A 17637-nucleotide genomic window follows, 5' to 3' on the forward strand; every position below is an offset into this window, starting at 1 on the left:
TAGGTGAGTGTCTTCGACATGTATCACTGTGTCCAACATGCCCTAGGGGCCTGTTCTTGCTTTATAACTTGCCAATGGTGGATTCCAATTATGCTGCCAAAGGTGGACCAAATTTGGCATGGGTATTTGCCTAAAATGGATGTAGTGTATGATGAGCCCCTCCCAAGAGATCAGTATAGTTTGAACATGCATGTGAGATAGCATGATATATGCTGCATTCAAGAATATGAGCACGGAAATGGCCTTTTCTCTACATGCATAAATGTTTCATCAAACCCCTTGTTGGGCTTCACCACTCACCTTGCATATTCAAATATGTTCAAGTCAAGAAGCAGGAACGTCGAAAGGAAAGGCTCTCGTCAATGACTAAATTCGTATCGAAAGTTGATATTTTTATTAGTGTTGCATAGCAAAAGTAAGATACGAAAAATAGTGTATTTTTATCAGTGTTTTAAAAAGCAGGCTCTAAGAGCAAAGGGCAAAGGGCCGCATGTTCAGAGCTTTGTGTGTGTGAAGCTCAGCAACTTTAGCTGAGAGTGATTGAAGCATGCTTAAGTTGCCCTTTTGCCTAAGATGTGAAGCTCTATAAAGCACACTTTTAATATGGATGGTTGGATTTGTTTAAATTTCAGTTATGGGGTGGCTGCTTGTATGGAATTCTTACCTGAAAAAAAAGCTGTATTAGATCTTAAAAAGATCTGAATACAATCAGATATACATTTTAAAAAAATGAAGACTGCAGATTCCCAAAAAAGCCAAGACTTCTAATGGAAAACTTTTCATCTTCTCAATGAAGACTTCAACATATTTAATGTACACAAGTAAATGGATATAAAATATAAATGAAAAATGGTATCTCATCATGATTACCTTTTTAACAGTTCATATTTTTATGCTTATAAAAGTTTTATACTCTTTAAGCTTATTTATGTTAGCTTCACTTCACTTAAACATGCACTTAGCTTTGCGCTTTACATTTCAGCTCTGTAGGTCTTCTGTGCTTAGCGCTTTTGAAAACACTACTATGGAAAATGAAAACGGAAGATTTTATAAAAAATATTGGAGATTAAAAAACTGGAAATCATGCAACTAAAAAGCCCCATAGTGTCTTAAGAGAATTAAGGGGTAGATATGTCAAAATCTGATAGCACGGTGAGAATTAGGCTTCTATGGTGATTTCCATGTATTGTGTTGCAAGGACAGGAAGTTATACAGAGTAGTTGTTGGTTAGACTTTATTCTTCCATTAAAACAATTATATCTTTGTCTGTTGAGGGCATAGAAGATAGGTCTTTGTTTTAGTTTTACCCTAGATCATATATGGGCAGCATCCCCTTATAATATTGTTCTCTTCAACAACAAAAAGCACAGGCCTTACTACGTGGGATTGACCACATGAATTCTAGCTCCCAACTTTGTTTGGTCTTTGAATTTTTATTTTTTTTTTGCCATGAGCTTCTTCCATTCCATCCACTCATATCAATTGTCACACCCTTAGGGTTGAACTAGGGTGTGAAAGGGGATTTGGAAATTAAGAGAGAAATTTGGGAAGAAATGAGAGGGAGAGAAGACAACTGAGAGGGAGAGAGAAATATTAAGAAAGAACAGCAGCAAGAAGATGAGAATAGAAGAGAGAAAGGAGATAACGAAAGATAAAGAGGGAATTACAAAAGTTTCATTAATTCCATATATCCTCCAACAAAGGTTGTAGCTTAATATATAAGCTCACAACTGTAGTTACAAGACAAGACATTGTAACTGCCTAAGCTACAAGACAAAAAGAGAAAAAAACAAAAGGGAAAAATATCCTAACAACCTCTAAGACAAATAACCCAAATAGAAATTGAAATTAGAAAACAAATTACAAATAATACCCTTGGACTGTGAAAAATTCCCCCCCCCCCCCTAAAAGGTTTTTTATTCCTAAGAAACTTATTTTCGTCGATCCTTTGTTCCTTTATCCCACTTTGGCTGGCTCTCCTACTTCGTTGTCTTCCTCTAAACCCTTCATTTGTGGCAACTGCCTTCTGCATTGGTGGATCGGACTAAATTTGTCCCTGCATTTAAAGCGTAGTCCGAGTCTTCCCCTGGACTCCATAATAGGAGATTTGGCTGCCTAAGGATGCCGTCCAAGCATTTCCTCCCACTTTTTGACTGCTTCGAGGACATTTTTCTGTTACAGTCCCGCGCTTCTTAACAAACGCCTCCAATGATAACTCTCATGCAAACAGGCCTTCTTCGCTACTTGTCTTATCGAAGTAGGTTGCATCATTTTGGCCACTGGCCTTAGCTCATCATTGAGTCCACTGAGGAAGCAAGACACAAAATAATGTTCATCTAGAGTTGGGTGAGCTTGTCGTATTATAAACCTAAGAGCCTCAAAGCTTACCTGATATTCTTCCACTATTCCTACCTGCTTCAATTTGTTAAATTCTTCCACCACATCAATTAGGTTTCGCTCCCCAAAACAAACGCAAAATTCCTCTATGAATTCAGGTCACCGCCATTTCGTTTTCTGCTCACTTCACCCTTAAAACCATGAATCTGCCACATCATTTAGATAGGTAGCTACCATGTTAACCTTGCTCCCTTCAGCTATTCGATAGTGGTAAAAGAAACGTTCACGTCATCTGATCCATCATTGGGGTTTATCCCCTTCAAACATCGGAATTTCTAGTTGATGGATTATTCTGGTTAGCCAAGGATCCTCAAAGAGAGCCTTCAGCAACATACTCTGTTCGTTCATCCATTTCCTATCGTCCCCTAATTCTAGCGAAGATGGGCGTAGCCGTGGCTCGCGGCGGAAAGTCCACCGGTAGGCTTGCATTAGGCTACCAAGAAAACATGGCGAGGGCAGCACTTAGCTGCTAGCTTAACCCCGAGAATTCATCTCGGAGGTTCCTCTCCATCATAGCCACATCCACTCGAATGTGGCTGACCTTTTCCTGGGTGTGTCGGATTCTTACCTCGACCATGTTGAGCCTCTCATCTACCTGCTCATGGTTCTGCCAGAGGCCTAATTCCAAGGCATCCAACCTCGTCTCTAACTGATTCATTTTTGTGCCCTCCACCATACATTACCTCAAATCCTTCTATCCCAATGTTCCTTAGGTTTGGATCTGCCCCGTGGCTTCACACTCGTTAGTTAACAATTTTGCTTAGCCTCTCGTCTACTTCCTCTAGTTCCGCTCCAATCGCGATCACTACCAGTCGCGAACCTCTTGCCAATGACAACCCATCAAGTGATGCATCAATGCTTCCGTCCACTAGTTCTACCCAATCACTGATCGTAATTTGACAATGATTGCTACACCCACCGCCTCATCCCGCAATTGCCAGAAACCACTGCAACAATCGCGTTCACTTCGAAACTCACCACACTAGTCGTTCGCTCCAATCCAAAACTCCTGGCTATCCACGTCACACTTTGGTGTGCTCACTTTCTGAGTAAGGTGGCCAGCGACAACAGCTCACGATTGAATGTCTCACCAGTCTGGTCAGAATCACCTTCCAATCAAAGTGAGCAGCACACCGCTAAGCACCAGTCGGATTCGCCTTTAAATCAAAGCCACAACAAAAACACAACCGAGGATGGTTCAACTCTGATACCAATTGTCACACCCTTAGGGTTGAACTAGGGTGTGAAAAGGGATTTGGAAATTAAGAGAGAAATTTGGGAAGAAATTAGACGAGAGGGAGAAGATAACCAAGAGAGAGAGAGAGAGAGAGAGAAAACAAGAAAAATATGAGAATTTGGAGAGAACAGAGATCAAAGAAGATAAAGAGGGAATTATAGAAGTTTCATTAATTCCATATATCCTCCAACAAAGGTTGTGGCTTAATATATAAGCTCACAGCTGTAGCTACAAAACAAGGCAATGTAATTGCCTAAACTACAAGACAAAAAGGGAAAAAGACGAAAGGGAAAAATATCCTAACAAACTCTAAGACAAATAACCCTAACAAAAATTGAAATTAATAAACAAATTACAGAAAACAAAAATTCCAAATAATACCCTTGGAATGTGACACATTGATGCATCTATTGTTTTCTTTCTGCATGTGCAAACTATCTTAATTGCACTACCCACATCTTATCTTTAATAAGATATGCTCCAACCTTATTATGCATTATTGCATTTTCAATTATTTTTTTTATTTTTTTTTGTATGGTAGAACAAGTTTGCTTGTAACAACCCATGTTAATTACCCCAATTTGGGCCTTAATTAATGAAAGTTAACAATGGCATAGCATTATAATTAAGAAGGCAATTAATTGCAATAGTCTAGGAGGCATTTGCCTACAGTGTGGGGAAATAATTGGAACAATGTAAGTGGTATTTTGGACACGTTGCCTTCTGAAGATTTTGAACAAAAAAGCATATAAATTCATTTACATGCAGCCCTAGTTATAGGGTTGGAATATACAATTATAGGAAGTTTACAATAGGAAGGATTACAACATGTTTAGGAAAGATTATAATACAAAGGAAAGTTTCTTAATATGTTTTAAGAAACTAATCTAATCAAGACCAAAAAAATAAAACATTCTAAAAACTGCATTGTTGCCTCCTCTCCTTTCCTTTCTTGAGAATCCTTTCATGCCAACACTCCCCCTCAAGCTGGTAAATAAATATCTATCATTCCCAGTTTGCATATTAGGTCTTCAAATCTCTTAGTCATCAATCATTTTGTCAAACAATCTGCCACATGTTGCTCAGAAAGAACATAGGGAATTTGAATTATACCTTTTTCAATTTTTTCTTTTATAAAGTGTTAGTCAATCTCAATATGTTTGATCCTGTCATGCTGTACAGAATTATGTGCAATGCTTATGGCCGATTGGTTGTCACAAAATAACCTGATTGGTTCTCTGACATCAATCTTCAAATCTTCTAGCACAATCCTCATCCATAGTAATTCATGTAAACCAAGTGCCATAGCTCTAAACTGGGCTTCAACACTTGATCTCGCCACTATGCTCTACTTCTTACTTTGCCAAAAGACCAAATTTCCTCCCAAAAACATGCAATTCCCTATAGTAGATCTCCTATCAGTTATAGATCCAGCATAGTCCGCATCTGTATACCTTTGTATATCCAAAGAACCTCTTGCTTTAAATAGGATTCCTTTACCCGGGGTAGTTTTCAAGTAACATAATATTCTTCTTACAGCTTGCATATGACTCTCAATTGGGCAATGCATTTGACTTACTAAGCTCACTGCATAGGCTATGTCCAGCCTAGTGTGTGATAAGTAAATCAAACACCCTACTAACCTCTAATATCTGCCTTTATCCACTGGTGGACTGCTGATATCTTCTCCCAATTTCACATAAGACTCTACTAGAGTGCATACTCTTTTGCTTCCCAGTAAACCTATCTCCCTCAAAAGGTCCGATGCATACTTACATTGGGATAGAAATAAACCTTATGTGGAGCAGGTTACCTCTATTCCCAAGAAATATTTAAGTAATCCCAAGTTTTTGATCTCGAAATTTTAGGCCAACTTGTTTCTTAAATCTTGTTGTTCATCCATATCATTCTCTGTCACAATGATATCATCCACATAAACCAATAATGTAGTCACTTTTTCCTCCCCTGAGTGCTTGAAAAAGAGAGTATGGTCTCTACTCTGTTGATACTTGATACCCCATACACTTCATTGCTTTAGAGAACCTATCAAACCAAGCTCTCGGTGGTGACTACTTGAGACCATATAAGGCCTTTTTAACTCTACACACCTCATCTCCTTTTCCTTAAATCCTAGTGGTTGCTCCATGAAGACCTCTTCTTCTAAATCAACATGAAGAAATGCATTCTTCACATCTAGTTGGTGTAGCTGCCATCCATAGTGAGCCGCTAAGGACGAGAATTCTTATCGTAGTCATCTTGACCACTGGAGCAAAAGTCTCCAAGTAATTAATCCCATATGTCTAGGTGTAACCTTTGGCCACCAATCGAGCCTTATACCTCTCCAATGAACCATCCACATTATATTTTAGGTTAAAAACCCACCTGCAACCTACTGGAACCACTCTTTTTAGCTTAGGAACCAAGTCCCATGGGTTATTTTTCTTTAATGCCCTCATCTCCTCTGCATGGCTAGCTCCCATTTTTTTATCCTTTAAAGCCTCTTCCATTGAATTAGGAATAACAATGGTGTCTAGAGTAGTAAAAAAACTTCTATGTCTTAGGGATAGCTTGTGGTAAGAGAGGTAATTGGCTAGGGGATGTTGAGTGCATCACCTAACACCTTTTCTAATGGTAATAGGAATATCAAAATTAGTAGAAAAGATATGGACAAGCTTAAGGGAACAAACCTTCTCAGGATCTTGCTGGGAATCAAAAGTTGTTTCATGCTACGAATGAAGCATGAACTGCTATTTCATGTGGTACACAAAATGGGAGCCCTTGAACCTTACTAGAGATGATGATGATCTGGGTTAACTAACTTGCTTAGGGCTTGAATAATCATTTGGAACAACAAAGGAGTGATCACAAGGAGATAAGGAGACTGAATTAGTAGGCAAAACAGGGTTAGGAGTAGGATTATTAGAATTTGCTGGTGTTGAGGAATTTGGGGAAAGAAGGTCAGCGTTAAGATCTAGGCTAGGAAGATTAGGATCAACAACTTGGTCTTCAATCCTGTGATGCTCCCCTTGAAGACAAAGATTAGAATGACCAAAGAAAGGTTATGATTCAACAAAAGTCACATCTTTTGAAACAAGGATTTTTCAAGTCGAGGGATGATAGCATTTATAGTCTTTTTGAGTGAAAGAATAACTAAGAAAGAGACACCTAAGTGTCCTAGGGTCCAGCTTGTCTCGAGTATGTGGGGGAATATGAACAAAGGCTACACAATCAAAAACCCTAAGAGAAAGAGAAGTATACAGACTAAGAGAGGGGGAAAAGGTGGAAAGACACTTAAAAGGACTGCTATGCCCAAGAACCCGAGATGACACCCGATTGATTAGGTAGGCCACTGTTAAGATAGCCTCTCCCCATAAACCTTTTGGAACATTATGATGATGAAGAAGAGTTCTAGTGACATTTAGGAGGTGTCTCATCTTCTGCTCAACCACTCCATTTTGTTGTGGAGTGTTGATGCAAGAAGACTCATGAATAATCCCTTTGTCTTGGAAGAACTTATGCAAGTGCTGATTAAATAGTCCCTTGCATTATCAGTGCGAAATTTCTGAATAGGAGAACCAAATTGAGTCAAAATCATGGAATAGAAGTGAGGTAACATAGTACTGTGGAGAATTAAAATGAAATCTGTGGCATTATCAAGGAGTTACATCTGAGATAATGGTCCTAAATATTCGAAGCATTCAAAGCTAGAGATAAGGCCAAATGTCTATCCTATTAGTTAGCTAGTTATTTATGTTTTGCAGATAGATAATTTATAAATTTAAATAGATTAGACTTGTACATTAGGTAGGACTTCTATCTCCTAATCATGTATATATTGAGCACTATCAAATGAAACCGAGGATCATTCTCTTCTCTCAATTAATTCTACATGGTATCAGAGCTGAGTTTTGCTTCACTCTCCTCTTCCGATAAACCACTACTCGCCCTTCCTCCTGTAGTGTTTTTCTCCTTTCAGCCACTTGTTTTTCCATACTCGTCAACATGGCCGACAAGAGTTCTCAATCATCTAAAATTATCCCTTTACCCACCAACAATCAAGGAGCCATTGACAATAATATGTTCGCTATCATTGGACATAAATTGAATGGGTAGAACTACCTACATTGGTCTCAATCGATCTTGATGTTCATATGTGGGAAGGGGAAGGACGATTATTTGACCAGAGCAAGAACCAAACCAAAGGAAGAAGATCCTACATATCGGAGTAGGAAAGCTAAGAATAATATGGTAATGTCCTGGCTTATAAATTCTATGGTGAATGATATAGGAGAGAATTTTCTTTTATATGATACAAATCAAGATATTTGGGAGGCTGCTAGAGAAGCCTATTCACATGTTAAAAACATCTTCGAATTGTTTGAGATTGAAAGCTTGCTTGATGATCTCAAACAAGGTGAATCTTATGTGACTCAATATTTCAATTCCTTGAACAAATATTAGCTGCAACTAGATAAGTTTGATGAACATTAAATGGAAGTGCACATAAGATTCTACAAAGTACAAAAAGATTGTGGAACAAAAGAGGTTGTATAAATTCCTAATGGGCTTGAACAAAAGCCTAGATGGTGTTAAGAGGAAGGATACTCTGGTACAAAACCTCTCCCAAGTATTTGAGAAGCTTTTTTCGAGGTTCGAAGGGAAGAAAGCAAGTTAAAGATCATGCTTAAACCTGCAACATCTAATCTGGAACAATCGACATTAGTCACCCAAAGTACTCCACAGAATTTCATACCGAGGAAGGGATGACCATGGTGTGATCACTGTCACAAAGCAGGACATACCAAGAATACTTGTTGGGAGATATAGGGCAAACCCCTAGATTGGAAGCCAGCACATGAGAGGAGTAAGGGCAACCTAGTATCTATGGAGGAGCCCACTACAGCCATGGCACCAACACTGTTTAGTAAGGAACAGTAGCATTATCAAGAAGTTACATCCGAGATAATGCTCCTAAATATTCGGAGCATTCAAAGCTAGAGATAAGGCTGAATATCTCTCCTATTAGTTAGCTGGTTATTTCTGCTTTGCAAATAGATAATTTCTAAATTTAAATAGATTAGATTTTGTACTTATAGATAGATTAGACTTGTACATTAGGTAGGACTTCTATCTCCTAATCATGTATATATTGAGCACCATCAAATAAAATCGAGGATCATTCTCTTCTCTCAATTAATTCTACAAGTACTAACAATAGCCTTATCTTTTAGAAGAAAAACCTGAGTCATCCTAGTACAATCATCTATAAACGTAACAAACCATCTAGCCCCAGAACAATTGAGACTCCTAGATGGTCCCCAAACATCTGAATAAATAAGAGCAAAAGCATGAGAGGATCTTTTATTACTAATAGGATAGAAAACTCAATGATGTTTTGAAAGTTCACATACATCACAATGAAAAACACTAGGATCTACTTAAATAAAACAAGGAACATAGCTTTAAGTAAGTGGAAAGGTGGGTGCCCTAAGTGGTAGTGATGGAGCCAAATATCACTATGAGAAGACTGAGAAGTATAGGCCAATTTGGGCTAGATTTGATGAGGCTGCAAGGTCTTCCTTCTCAAAACATATAGTCTATGTTTCTCCTCAGCAGCTTCAATCATCCTCCCCGTGGTCATTTCCTAAAACTCACAAGAATAAGGAGAGAAAATGACTCGACAGTTTAGATCCTTAGTGAGTTGATGAACTAAAATCAAGTTGGTTGACAAATTAGGGACATGCAAGACTCTTTTAATAGTGAGTTTAGGGCTAAGAGTAACCTGTCCCTGACCTTTGATTGAAATAGATGTCCCATTAACAATAACAATTTGTTTAGGTGTCACAAGGGGCTAATAGGTATTAAAAACATTTTGTAGGCATATGATTTGTAGCTCCTGAGTCTAGAATCCATATATCATTCCTATTGGATTTAGAGGCTGTAAAAGAACTCAAATGAAGACTATTACCTAGTTGATTACCTTGCTAGGCAATGGAGCATGATCCATCCTGAGTTTGTTAACTTCATCAGCAAGCTTGCTGATTTCATCAGTTTTCAGTTGATTATGCTCCAATTCAGATACTGCCTCTACCCTTTCCACCATTTCTTCTTGCTTAGTTGAAAAATAAGCCTAATTTCTAAAGGTTATATTCTTGAATCCTCCTACTTTCTATAGCACTACCTCCTTCCCATGCAACTTGAAGCATGTTTCTCAAATATGCCTCGTTTTTTTACAGTGTGAGCACCGCAATCCTTATATTCCATACATCTTGTTCTATCCATCAGACCAAACACCCTCTTTTCCATGCAGCCTACCCTGTCCATCTGCCCTTCCTTGCAGCGATTTAAACCTTGACCCTGCTCCTTTCTTTGTAAACATGGCTGATCCTTTAGAACTCATGTCTCCCAGCATTGTTATTCTCTTATTTTCTTCACTTCGAACAATTGAAAAAACTTCATTAAGAGATGAAAGTTTTTCCCTTACAAAGATCTGAGCCCTTACCTGATCATAGTCATTGTTGAGTCCGGCCAAAAACTCCACCACTCTATCCCTTTCAAAAATCAAATGAAGAGTGGTTGCATCTTTCTCACATTCCATTTTAATGTTTTGGTAGTGGTCAAGTTCCAGCCAAAAACCATTCATTTTGTTATAATATTCAGTGATTGATGAGGCCCCTTGTTTAGTATTATGTAATTTCATCTTAATCTCATAGATAACCAAAACATCTTGAATCTTAGAATAAGTACATCTAACCGTCTCCCATACGTCCTTAGCAAAAGACAAGAACATGTAGTTTTCACTAACCTCTGGTAGCATGGCATTCCACAACCATGGCATGATTATGGAATCCTCTATATCCCAAGCATGAAACCCTGGATCTGATTCCTTTGGGCTTGAATTTGTCAAGTGACGTATCTTCCCGTTCCCTTTTAGGAATGTCTGAACCAACTACGCCCACTACAAGTAGTTGCGTCCATCCAATCGATATGATTGGTGAACCCCTAGTAGATCACCAGAAGATAGTCCTCCCATTGGAGCATCAACTACATTAGCGTCATCGGTCGCTACTGCTGGAACTACCTCAAATACTTCTCACATGATCAAGGGGAAGAAAGTCTATTGCAATGAAGGCAAAGACAGGAAGGGATATTGAAACTTAAGTGACTAGAAGTATGACAATAACGGCCAAATCCAATCAAAGGCGGAAGGGCGAAGAATGGCACTAAAGGCAGATGGGTAGGCTGGAATTGAAACACGAAAAAAATTGAGACCAAAAATCAGAGGGCAATCGGAAGTGGCTCTGATACCATGAAGATTTTGAACGGAAAAGCATATAAATTCATTTACATGCAGCCCTAGTTATAAGGTTAGAATATACAATTATGGGGAAGTTTACAATAGGAAGGATTACAACACATTTAGGAAAGATTATAATACAAAAGATTAGAAAAGTTTCTTAATCTGTTTTAAGAAACTAATCTAATCAAGACCAAAAAATAAAACATTCTAAAACTGCACTGCTGCCTCCTCTCCTTTCCTTTCCCAGTGTCATTCTCTTCACAAGAATAAAAATGAAAGATGGAGCAAGAGCACCCCTGCATCATATCCCCTTGGTGTTGTTCCCTTTACAAAGTAGAAATGAAGCACAAACAAATGCACCCAAAGGTCAAATAGGCAGGACACTAAAAACTAAACACATACCTCGTGCCATAACATTCTGAGTAGCAAAAAGAAACCCCTAGCACGAAGCTATTAAGACGCAACACGTTGCCTCAAAAGACAGTTCACCACAGAAAAAAGCAAAAGCTCGCTATAGAGTTACCTATAAAGCATGAATACAATAATGTATAACCCTCACCCGGTAAGATCAACCGATCTCTTGTCCTACTCCTACACTCATAGAGTTACCAGCTCCAACAAGACAATTAAGTAACAAGCTAACTGCAAACAATTTTTTCAAGCTAGCTCGGGAGGGGATTGCTCCGAGCTAGTAATACGATCCAATCCAACCCAACTAACCATTTTGCTGATAGCGCTAATTAAACTCAACTCTTTTATATATACAAATATGAAGTCGCGATAGGAGACTCGAATATTACAAGCTTCAAACAGTTGGCGGGCTCTAAGCCACACGAATCCAATAGACAAGAATAAACAAAGTAAATCTCTGAGAAATATGTCAGGAAAAGGGAGGCCGTAGTACCGTCCAAATATCGGGGGGGACGAGGATGATAACGGAGAGGGAACAGAACCAGGCGTATCCGACGGTGAAGAGCACATAGCGAGGCACATCCGGACCAGCGAAGTACCTCAATGTGAAGATCACCATGCCTAGAGTCAATGGAAACGACATCAAGTAAAAGACCCACATCGCTCCCTCAATGAAAACCCTCAATTTCTCTGTTCTTCGCCGATCCCTGTGGTTTCTGGCTCCTGCAGAGACCGGCGGGAGCTGCCCTTCGGGGGTTCTTTGCTGCTCATAGCATGTATAATTAGATGTGTTAATTATAATTATGATTATAATTAATATAATTAACATTATAATTTACCTAAAATTATTTTTTTTAAAATAAAATTTGGTGGGCGGTGCAAATGGCAATCCCCGTTGCAAGTTTAATCATCCAATAGGAATCGAGATTTAAGGTGTGGCGATCCGACTTGAAGCCCAACTTCACATCTGAGCCGTCCATTTCAGCTGAGTAAACCCAACCAAAAGCACATCGATTACAAATAATAACCGTCCGATTTACTTTTCTCGTACTTATATACTCCTGCACCTCGGCGTCGATTACCTTCTTCCGTTCGCTTTGTCTGGGCCGCCTCGAGAGAGACAGAGAGAGAGAGAGAGCGATCGAGGAGCGTCTTCGTCCAAGGCTGTCAATTTGAGAGGTAAGTTTCAATGTGGTTTCCAAGATTTAACTAGGTTTATCCGTTTTCTGATTCTTTAGGGGATCTCTGTTCGTTCTTCGACCATTGGATTCTAGGGTTTGTCTTGGGGGGCCTGTCCGTTGCTCGTTTATGCTTTGTTTTCTTGTCCTGTTTATATTTTTATCTCATCTTCTCGCGCTTGCTTGATTCATTAGGTTTTTAATTCGGAACGATTTGGTTGTTTTTGTCACTAGTTCTGTGGGGATTTGGGGGTAGCGTTTCCGAAATTAGGGTTTCTCCGGGAGTCCGATTGGTGGAGGCGTTGATCGTTTGTTCAGTTGATCTTCAATTCGGAGACATTTTCCCTTTCTTGTTCCTCGTTGGTTGCGTTGTTATTAAAAAAAAAAAAGATTGTTATTTCGGGAAACTTTTGGTTTGGACGTTGTGGATTATTTGCTGTAGATATGGTGAAATTTACTGCCGTAGTGCAGCTTGTAATGTATGGAATGCATTGTTAATTACTGAAATTATCTGGTTTATGGTCAGATGGCTCGTACCAAGCAAACTGCTCGCAAGTCCACTGGAGGGAAAGCTCCCAGGAAGCAACTCGCCACCAAGGTATGTTCCCCATGAAATTGAGACCTGTCTATCCGCCCAACCGGTGCAACTTTGACCTGTTTAAAATAATGAAATTGTAATTGGGGTTTATTCAGGCCGCGCGTAAGTCTGCCCCGACGACTGGAGGTGTCAAGAAGCCTCATAGATACCGCCCTGGAACTGTTGCTCTTCGGTGAGTTTGAATTGGTATATTATTTTAACAGGGACAATACATTATCATGTTATGTCTGATTAATTAAATGAGCACATTGGCAGATAGGATTTATTTGTTCTGTGAATGTTGTGCAGTGAGATCCGTAAGTACCAGAAGAGTACTGAGCTTCTGATCAGGAAACTTCCATTCCAGAGGCTTGTCCGCGAGATTGCTCAGGACTTCAAGGTATTAGAATTTTCAAGAATCAATATAGTTCCTAGCCTGTTCTGTTAGCGTGAATTTTGTGGGTTAATTTTTCTGCTTTGTGGTGGCATTTGTTGCAGACTGATTTGCGTTTCCAGAGCCATGCCGTCCTGGCACTGCAGGAGGCTGCTGAGGCTTACCTTGTGGGTCTCTTTGAAGACACCAACCTTTGTGCCATCCATGCCAAGCGGGTGACCATCATGCCTAAAGATATTCAGTTGGCAAGGAGGATCAGAGGCGAGCGTGCCTAAGAGACATCTGTCAGACTGACTGGTTCTCTCTGTGACATCTGCCAGTGTAATTAATTAATTAGATTAGTTCTGATGTAGTTGGTATTGGTGATCTAGGATTGGTTACACCTGTGCTGGGTTGAGAATGGTTGCACCTTGCAAATTTCCTTGTTAAACTGTGTTTTTGTTGTCATGGCATCTCTATCTCTCTGCCATCGAACATTGTTTCTAATGTTTGCATCTAAAAGACGTTGATCTTATGTTGTTTCTATTGCTTTATTCACTTCTGTATTCATTTGTATTATATATATCTGAATTTGATGAATTATTATGAGAATCGTAGCAGGATCTTAAATAGATGTTGGATTTGGGCTTTTGGTTTTTCTGTAACCCTGTCCTGACCAGGCAATTGGGTGGTTTTAGGGGATATTAAAGAATATTTTATTTCTTACCATATACATACAGAATTGGGTGGCATCAGGAGTTATGACCATATGAAAGAATGTTGATTAATATTGTCTTCTCCCTAGAAAAAAGAATGTAGATTTCTGATAATAGAAAGTTGAATTGAATCCTAATTAAGATAAGTATGTGAAAGATGATGATTACATAAAGTTTCAAATGATTTGTCCAAGTTCTTTTTGTAGTATTCAGAACAAAATTTCACTTTGAGTGGACATAATAGAAATGAGAAATGTTAATTATTGTGGTTAAGATAATAATTAAAATTAATACATATATTTTGTTTTTGATTATGATGTATTTATTTTTTTTATTTTTAATATTAAAAATAGGGTATAATAAATATATTTTATTTAGAAATAAAATATAATTTGTTAATGCTTGCCTAGTATTTGGTACTAAAATAAATTTATTAAAATGATAATGTTATGATTTCAAGCAGGGGTGTGCAAAAAAATTGTTAAACTGCCAAAATGGCTTGCATCAAACCTCACTGTACCAAATTGCGCAGTTTTTTTGGAGTGTGGTTTGGCATAATTTAAGAAATTTTTAAATGGTGTGGTTTGTGGTTTGTGAATTTTTTGAATTGGTTAAATTTTGATAAGTAATGTATTAATAAAAAAATTAAAAATATTTGATAATTAGAAAATAAATTAAAAATATATGTTGCTTAATTATGAATTATATTGTGAGTTTTTGTGTTATTTTTATATTATGGACATCTAATTATATTGTAGATTTTAAACTTTAAAGTTTATATTTTTTATTAGATCGTAATCTATTTTACTTTTAAACTCTAAAATATTATAAAAATTTAAAAATTATGATTTTATGTATTGAATTTTATGTTTTAATTAAAAATTTATAAGTTAATAGAGAAAGTATCAAATGAAGTAATAAAAAAACATCAAATCATGAAAATTACACCGTAAAATGTAATGCGATTTGGTTTAATGCCAAATTGCGCATGGGATTTGACATATTAAATTCCTCTTAAGTCGTATCATGCACATCCCTAATTTTAACCTAAATTAATTTTTTTCTTTCATTTTTAAATCTAAGGATACATTTGATAGATGTAAAAAATAAAAATGGAATTTCAATTCCTTGATTTTAAGGAAAATCTTCACCTTTTAAACTAAGATGAAATTCGAATTTTATGGAATTAAAAAGTTGTTTGATAAAATTTCTTAAAATTTAGATAAAATTCAAATTTTACTTTTATTTTTCACCCCTATCAAATAAACCCTAAATCTATGGATTTAGTTTGACATGTATCTCAATAGTTTTTGAATTCATTGTACACTGGCAAGGGAATCTATTTGGGTTCATGATTGATATCCACGATAAATTATCTGAGTTTGTGTTTATTGCAAGCGTTTTAAAAAATTTAGTGGGTTTCTTGTTATTTTAATTTTTTTATTTTAAATGGGGAAAAATAAAATAATAATTTTACGTATTTATTTAACAACAAAAAATTATTATTATTATTTCTAAAATGTTTAAAAATAATTTTTTAATTAATGTGGTTATTTACAATTCACCCTAAGGCTATCTAGAACGAGTAGCCATTCTACTTACCAAAACTATGTGCAGGAAACTAAATTCAAAAATTGAACTCTAACAAAATTTGCTATACTCAAATTAGCTCGTCAAAAATTTGATAACCTTGAAATTCCTTGCCATAGTTGGCTATCCAAAACATTATTAGCCCTTCTCATCGTCTCCCCTTTCCCCACAACGGTCATCAACTACCATCAAATTTAGTTGTGGTCAAGTGCAAAAAAAGCTAAATCGACCAAAAAAAAGATAACTATTAGTAGTAGTGACAACTAACATTTGTAGCAACGTTGGAAGGAGAATAGGCAATGATAAACAGATCGATGATAACAATGACCAACAATAAGCAGACCATCAACAACGACGACAACAAGCAAACCAACGACCAATATATGAGTTTGTGTGTTGTATATAATGTTGGAAAAATTTGTATTGATTTGCTTATTTGATGAGTGGTATTAAAAATTTGTGTATTTAATTATTGTTTTGTGTATTTGATTATTAATTTGATTGTTAATTTTGTGTATAGTAAAATAAATAAAATTAAAATTTATTAATAAATAAATGAAATAGAGAGTGAAGTAGAGAAGAAAATAGACTGTGGTTGAAGTAATTACAAATTTTGAAAAAAAAAATAAAATAAGGAGTAAATTATTTATAATATAATAAAAAACAAAATAGGAAGCAGCATTGGAGATATAGCCTAATAAAGCGGACTCAATACAGCCTTCTCCATCCTAATCCCTATTGTGTTGTGTACCAAGCATGTGCAGCTTTTCAATAGTACAAACACATGTTCTATATTTTATAGGTTATGCACAAAATGGAATTGGTGGGGAGGCATTGAAGTTATTCGCACAAATTCTCAGAAGGTGTATGAAGCCAGATCACGCCACCATTGTTTCAGTTCTTACAGCTTGTTCTAGTCTTTCATCACTAAAAGGAGGACAGCAAACTCATGCCATCAGTCTTAAAAATGGATTGGACTCACCGTCACCTGTCTCTGTATGTAATGCTGTGGTTACCATGTATGGCAAATGTGGCAGCATCTTTGACGCTGAGTTGGCTTTCACTCACCTCAACAATCCAGACGTTGTTTCATGGAACGCTATAATCTCTGCCTTTTCACATCACGGCTTCTATGAAAAAACTCTTGCTTATTTTGAGGAGATGAGATTGAATGGTTTTGAGCCAGATGGAACGACATTTCTTAGTTTGTTGTCTGCGTGCGGTCATTCAGGCATGGTGGGCGAGAGTTTGTACTGGTTTGACTTGATGACGAAAAATTACAGAATTCTTTCCTGGTCAGAGCACTATGCTTGTTTGGTCAGTGTATTAAGCCGAGCAGGTTAGTTGCTGAAGGCTTACAAGATGATCCAAGAGATGACATTCGAGGCCGACTCGTGTGTTTGGGGTGCGCTTCTTGCAGGCTGTCGCGCCCATTCAAATGCAGAGCTAGGGCAATTAGCTGCTGCAAAAGTTGCAGAATTTGATCCTCAGAATGCCAATGCTTCTATTACTCTTTAAGCTTACCTATGTTAGCTTCACTTCACTTAAGCATGCACTTAGCTTTGCGCTCTACACTTAAGCAGTAGGCCTTTCGTGCTTAGCGCTTTTGAAAACATTGCTATGGAAAATGAAAATCGAAGATTTTATAAAAAAACAAAAAATTGGAGATTAAAAAAATGGAAATCATGCAACTAAAGAGCCCCATAGTGTCTTATGAGAATTAAGGGGTAGATATGTCAAAATCTGATAGCACAGTGAGAATTAGGCTTCTATGGCGATTTCCATGTCTTGTGTTGTAAGGATGGGAAGTTATACAAAGTAGTTGTTGGTTAGACTTTATTCTTCCATTAAAACAATT

The 17637-nt window shown here is 37.4% G+C and overlaps 3 protein-coding genes across 3 annotated transcripts in view; 2 read left to right on the forward strand and 1 right to left on the reverse strand.

Annotated features, from left to right (window-relative positions):
• The window catches only part of LOC127799309 (uncharacterized), a 45544-nt gene extending 33416 nt beyond the window's left edge, over positions 1-12128 (reverse strand). Inside the window, exon 1 of the mRNA XM_052333229.1 lies at positions 11839-12128. Within this exon, the coding sequence (XP_052189189.1) occupies positions 11839-12006 (168 nt within the window). The 5' untranslated portion in view covers positions 12007-12128. The remainder of the gene's footprint in view (positions 1-11838) is intronic.
• Positions 12129-12360: 232 nt separating this feature from the next.
• Positions 12361-14019, forward strand: LOC127799310 (histone H3.3). Its single transcript, XM_052333232.1, has 5 exons — positions 12361-12524; positions 13050-13121; positions 13217-13293; positions 13410-13500; positions 13599-14019. Exons 2-5 carry the CDS (start codon positions 13050-13052, stop codon positions 13767-13769), a joined length of 411 nt encoding a protein of 136 aa, XP_052189192.1. The 5' UTR covers positions 12361-12524; the 3' UTR covers positions 13770-14019.
• Positions 14020-16646: 2627 nt separating this feature from the next.
• LOC127799866 (pentatricopeptide repeat-containing protein At3g46790, chloroplastic-like) lies at positions 16647-17297 on the forward strand. Its single transcript, XM_052334082.1, has 2 exons — positions 16647-17118; positions 17200-17297. The coding sequence occupies exons 1-2, from the start codon at positions 16647-16649 to the stop codon at positions 17295-17297; spliced, it is 570 nt and encodes a 189-aa protein (XP_052190042.1).
• The last annotated feature ends 340 nt before the right edge of the window (positions 17298-17637 follow it).

This window comes from Diospyros lotus, chromosome 4 (assembly GCF_014633365.1).
Source record: "Diospyros lotus cultivar Yz01 chromosome 4, ASM1463336v1, whole genome shotgun sequence".
In the NCBI taxonomy this organism is placed as follows: domain Eukaryota; kingdom Viridiplantae; phylum Streptophyta; class Magnoliopsida; order Ericales; family Ebenaceae; genus Diospyros; species Diospyros lotus.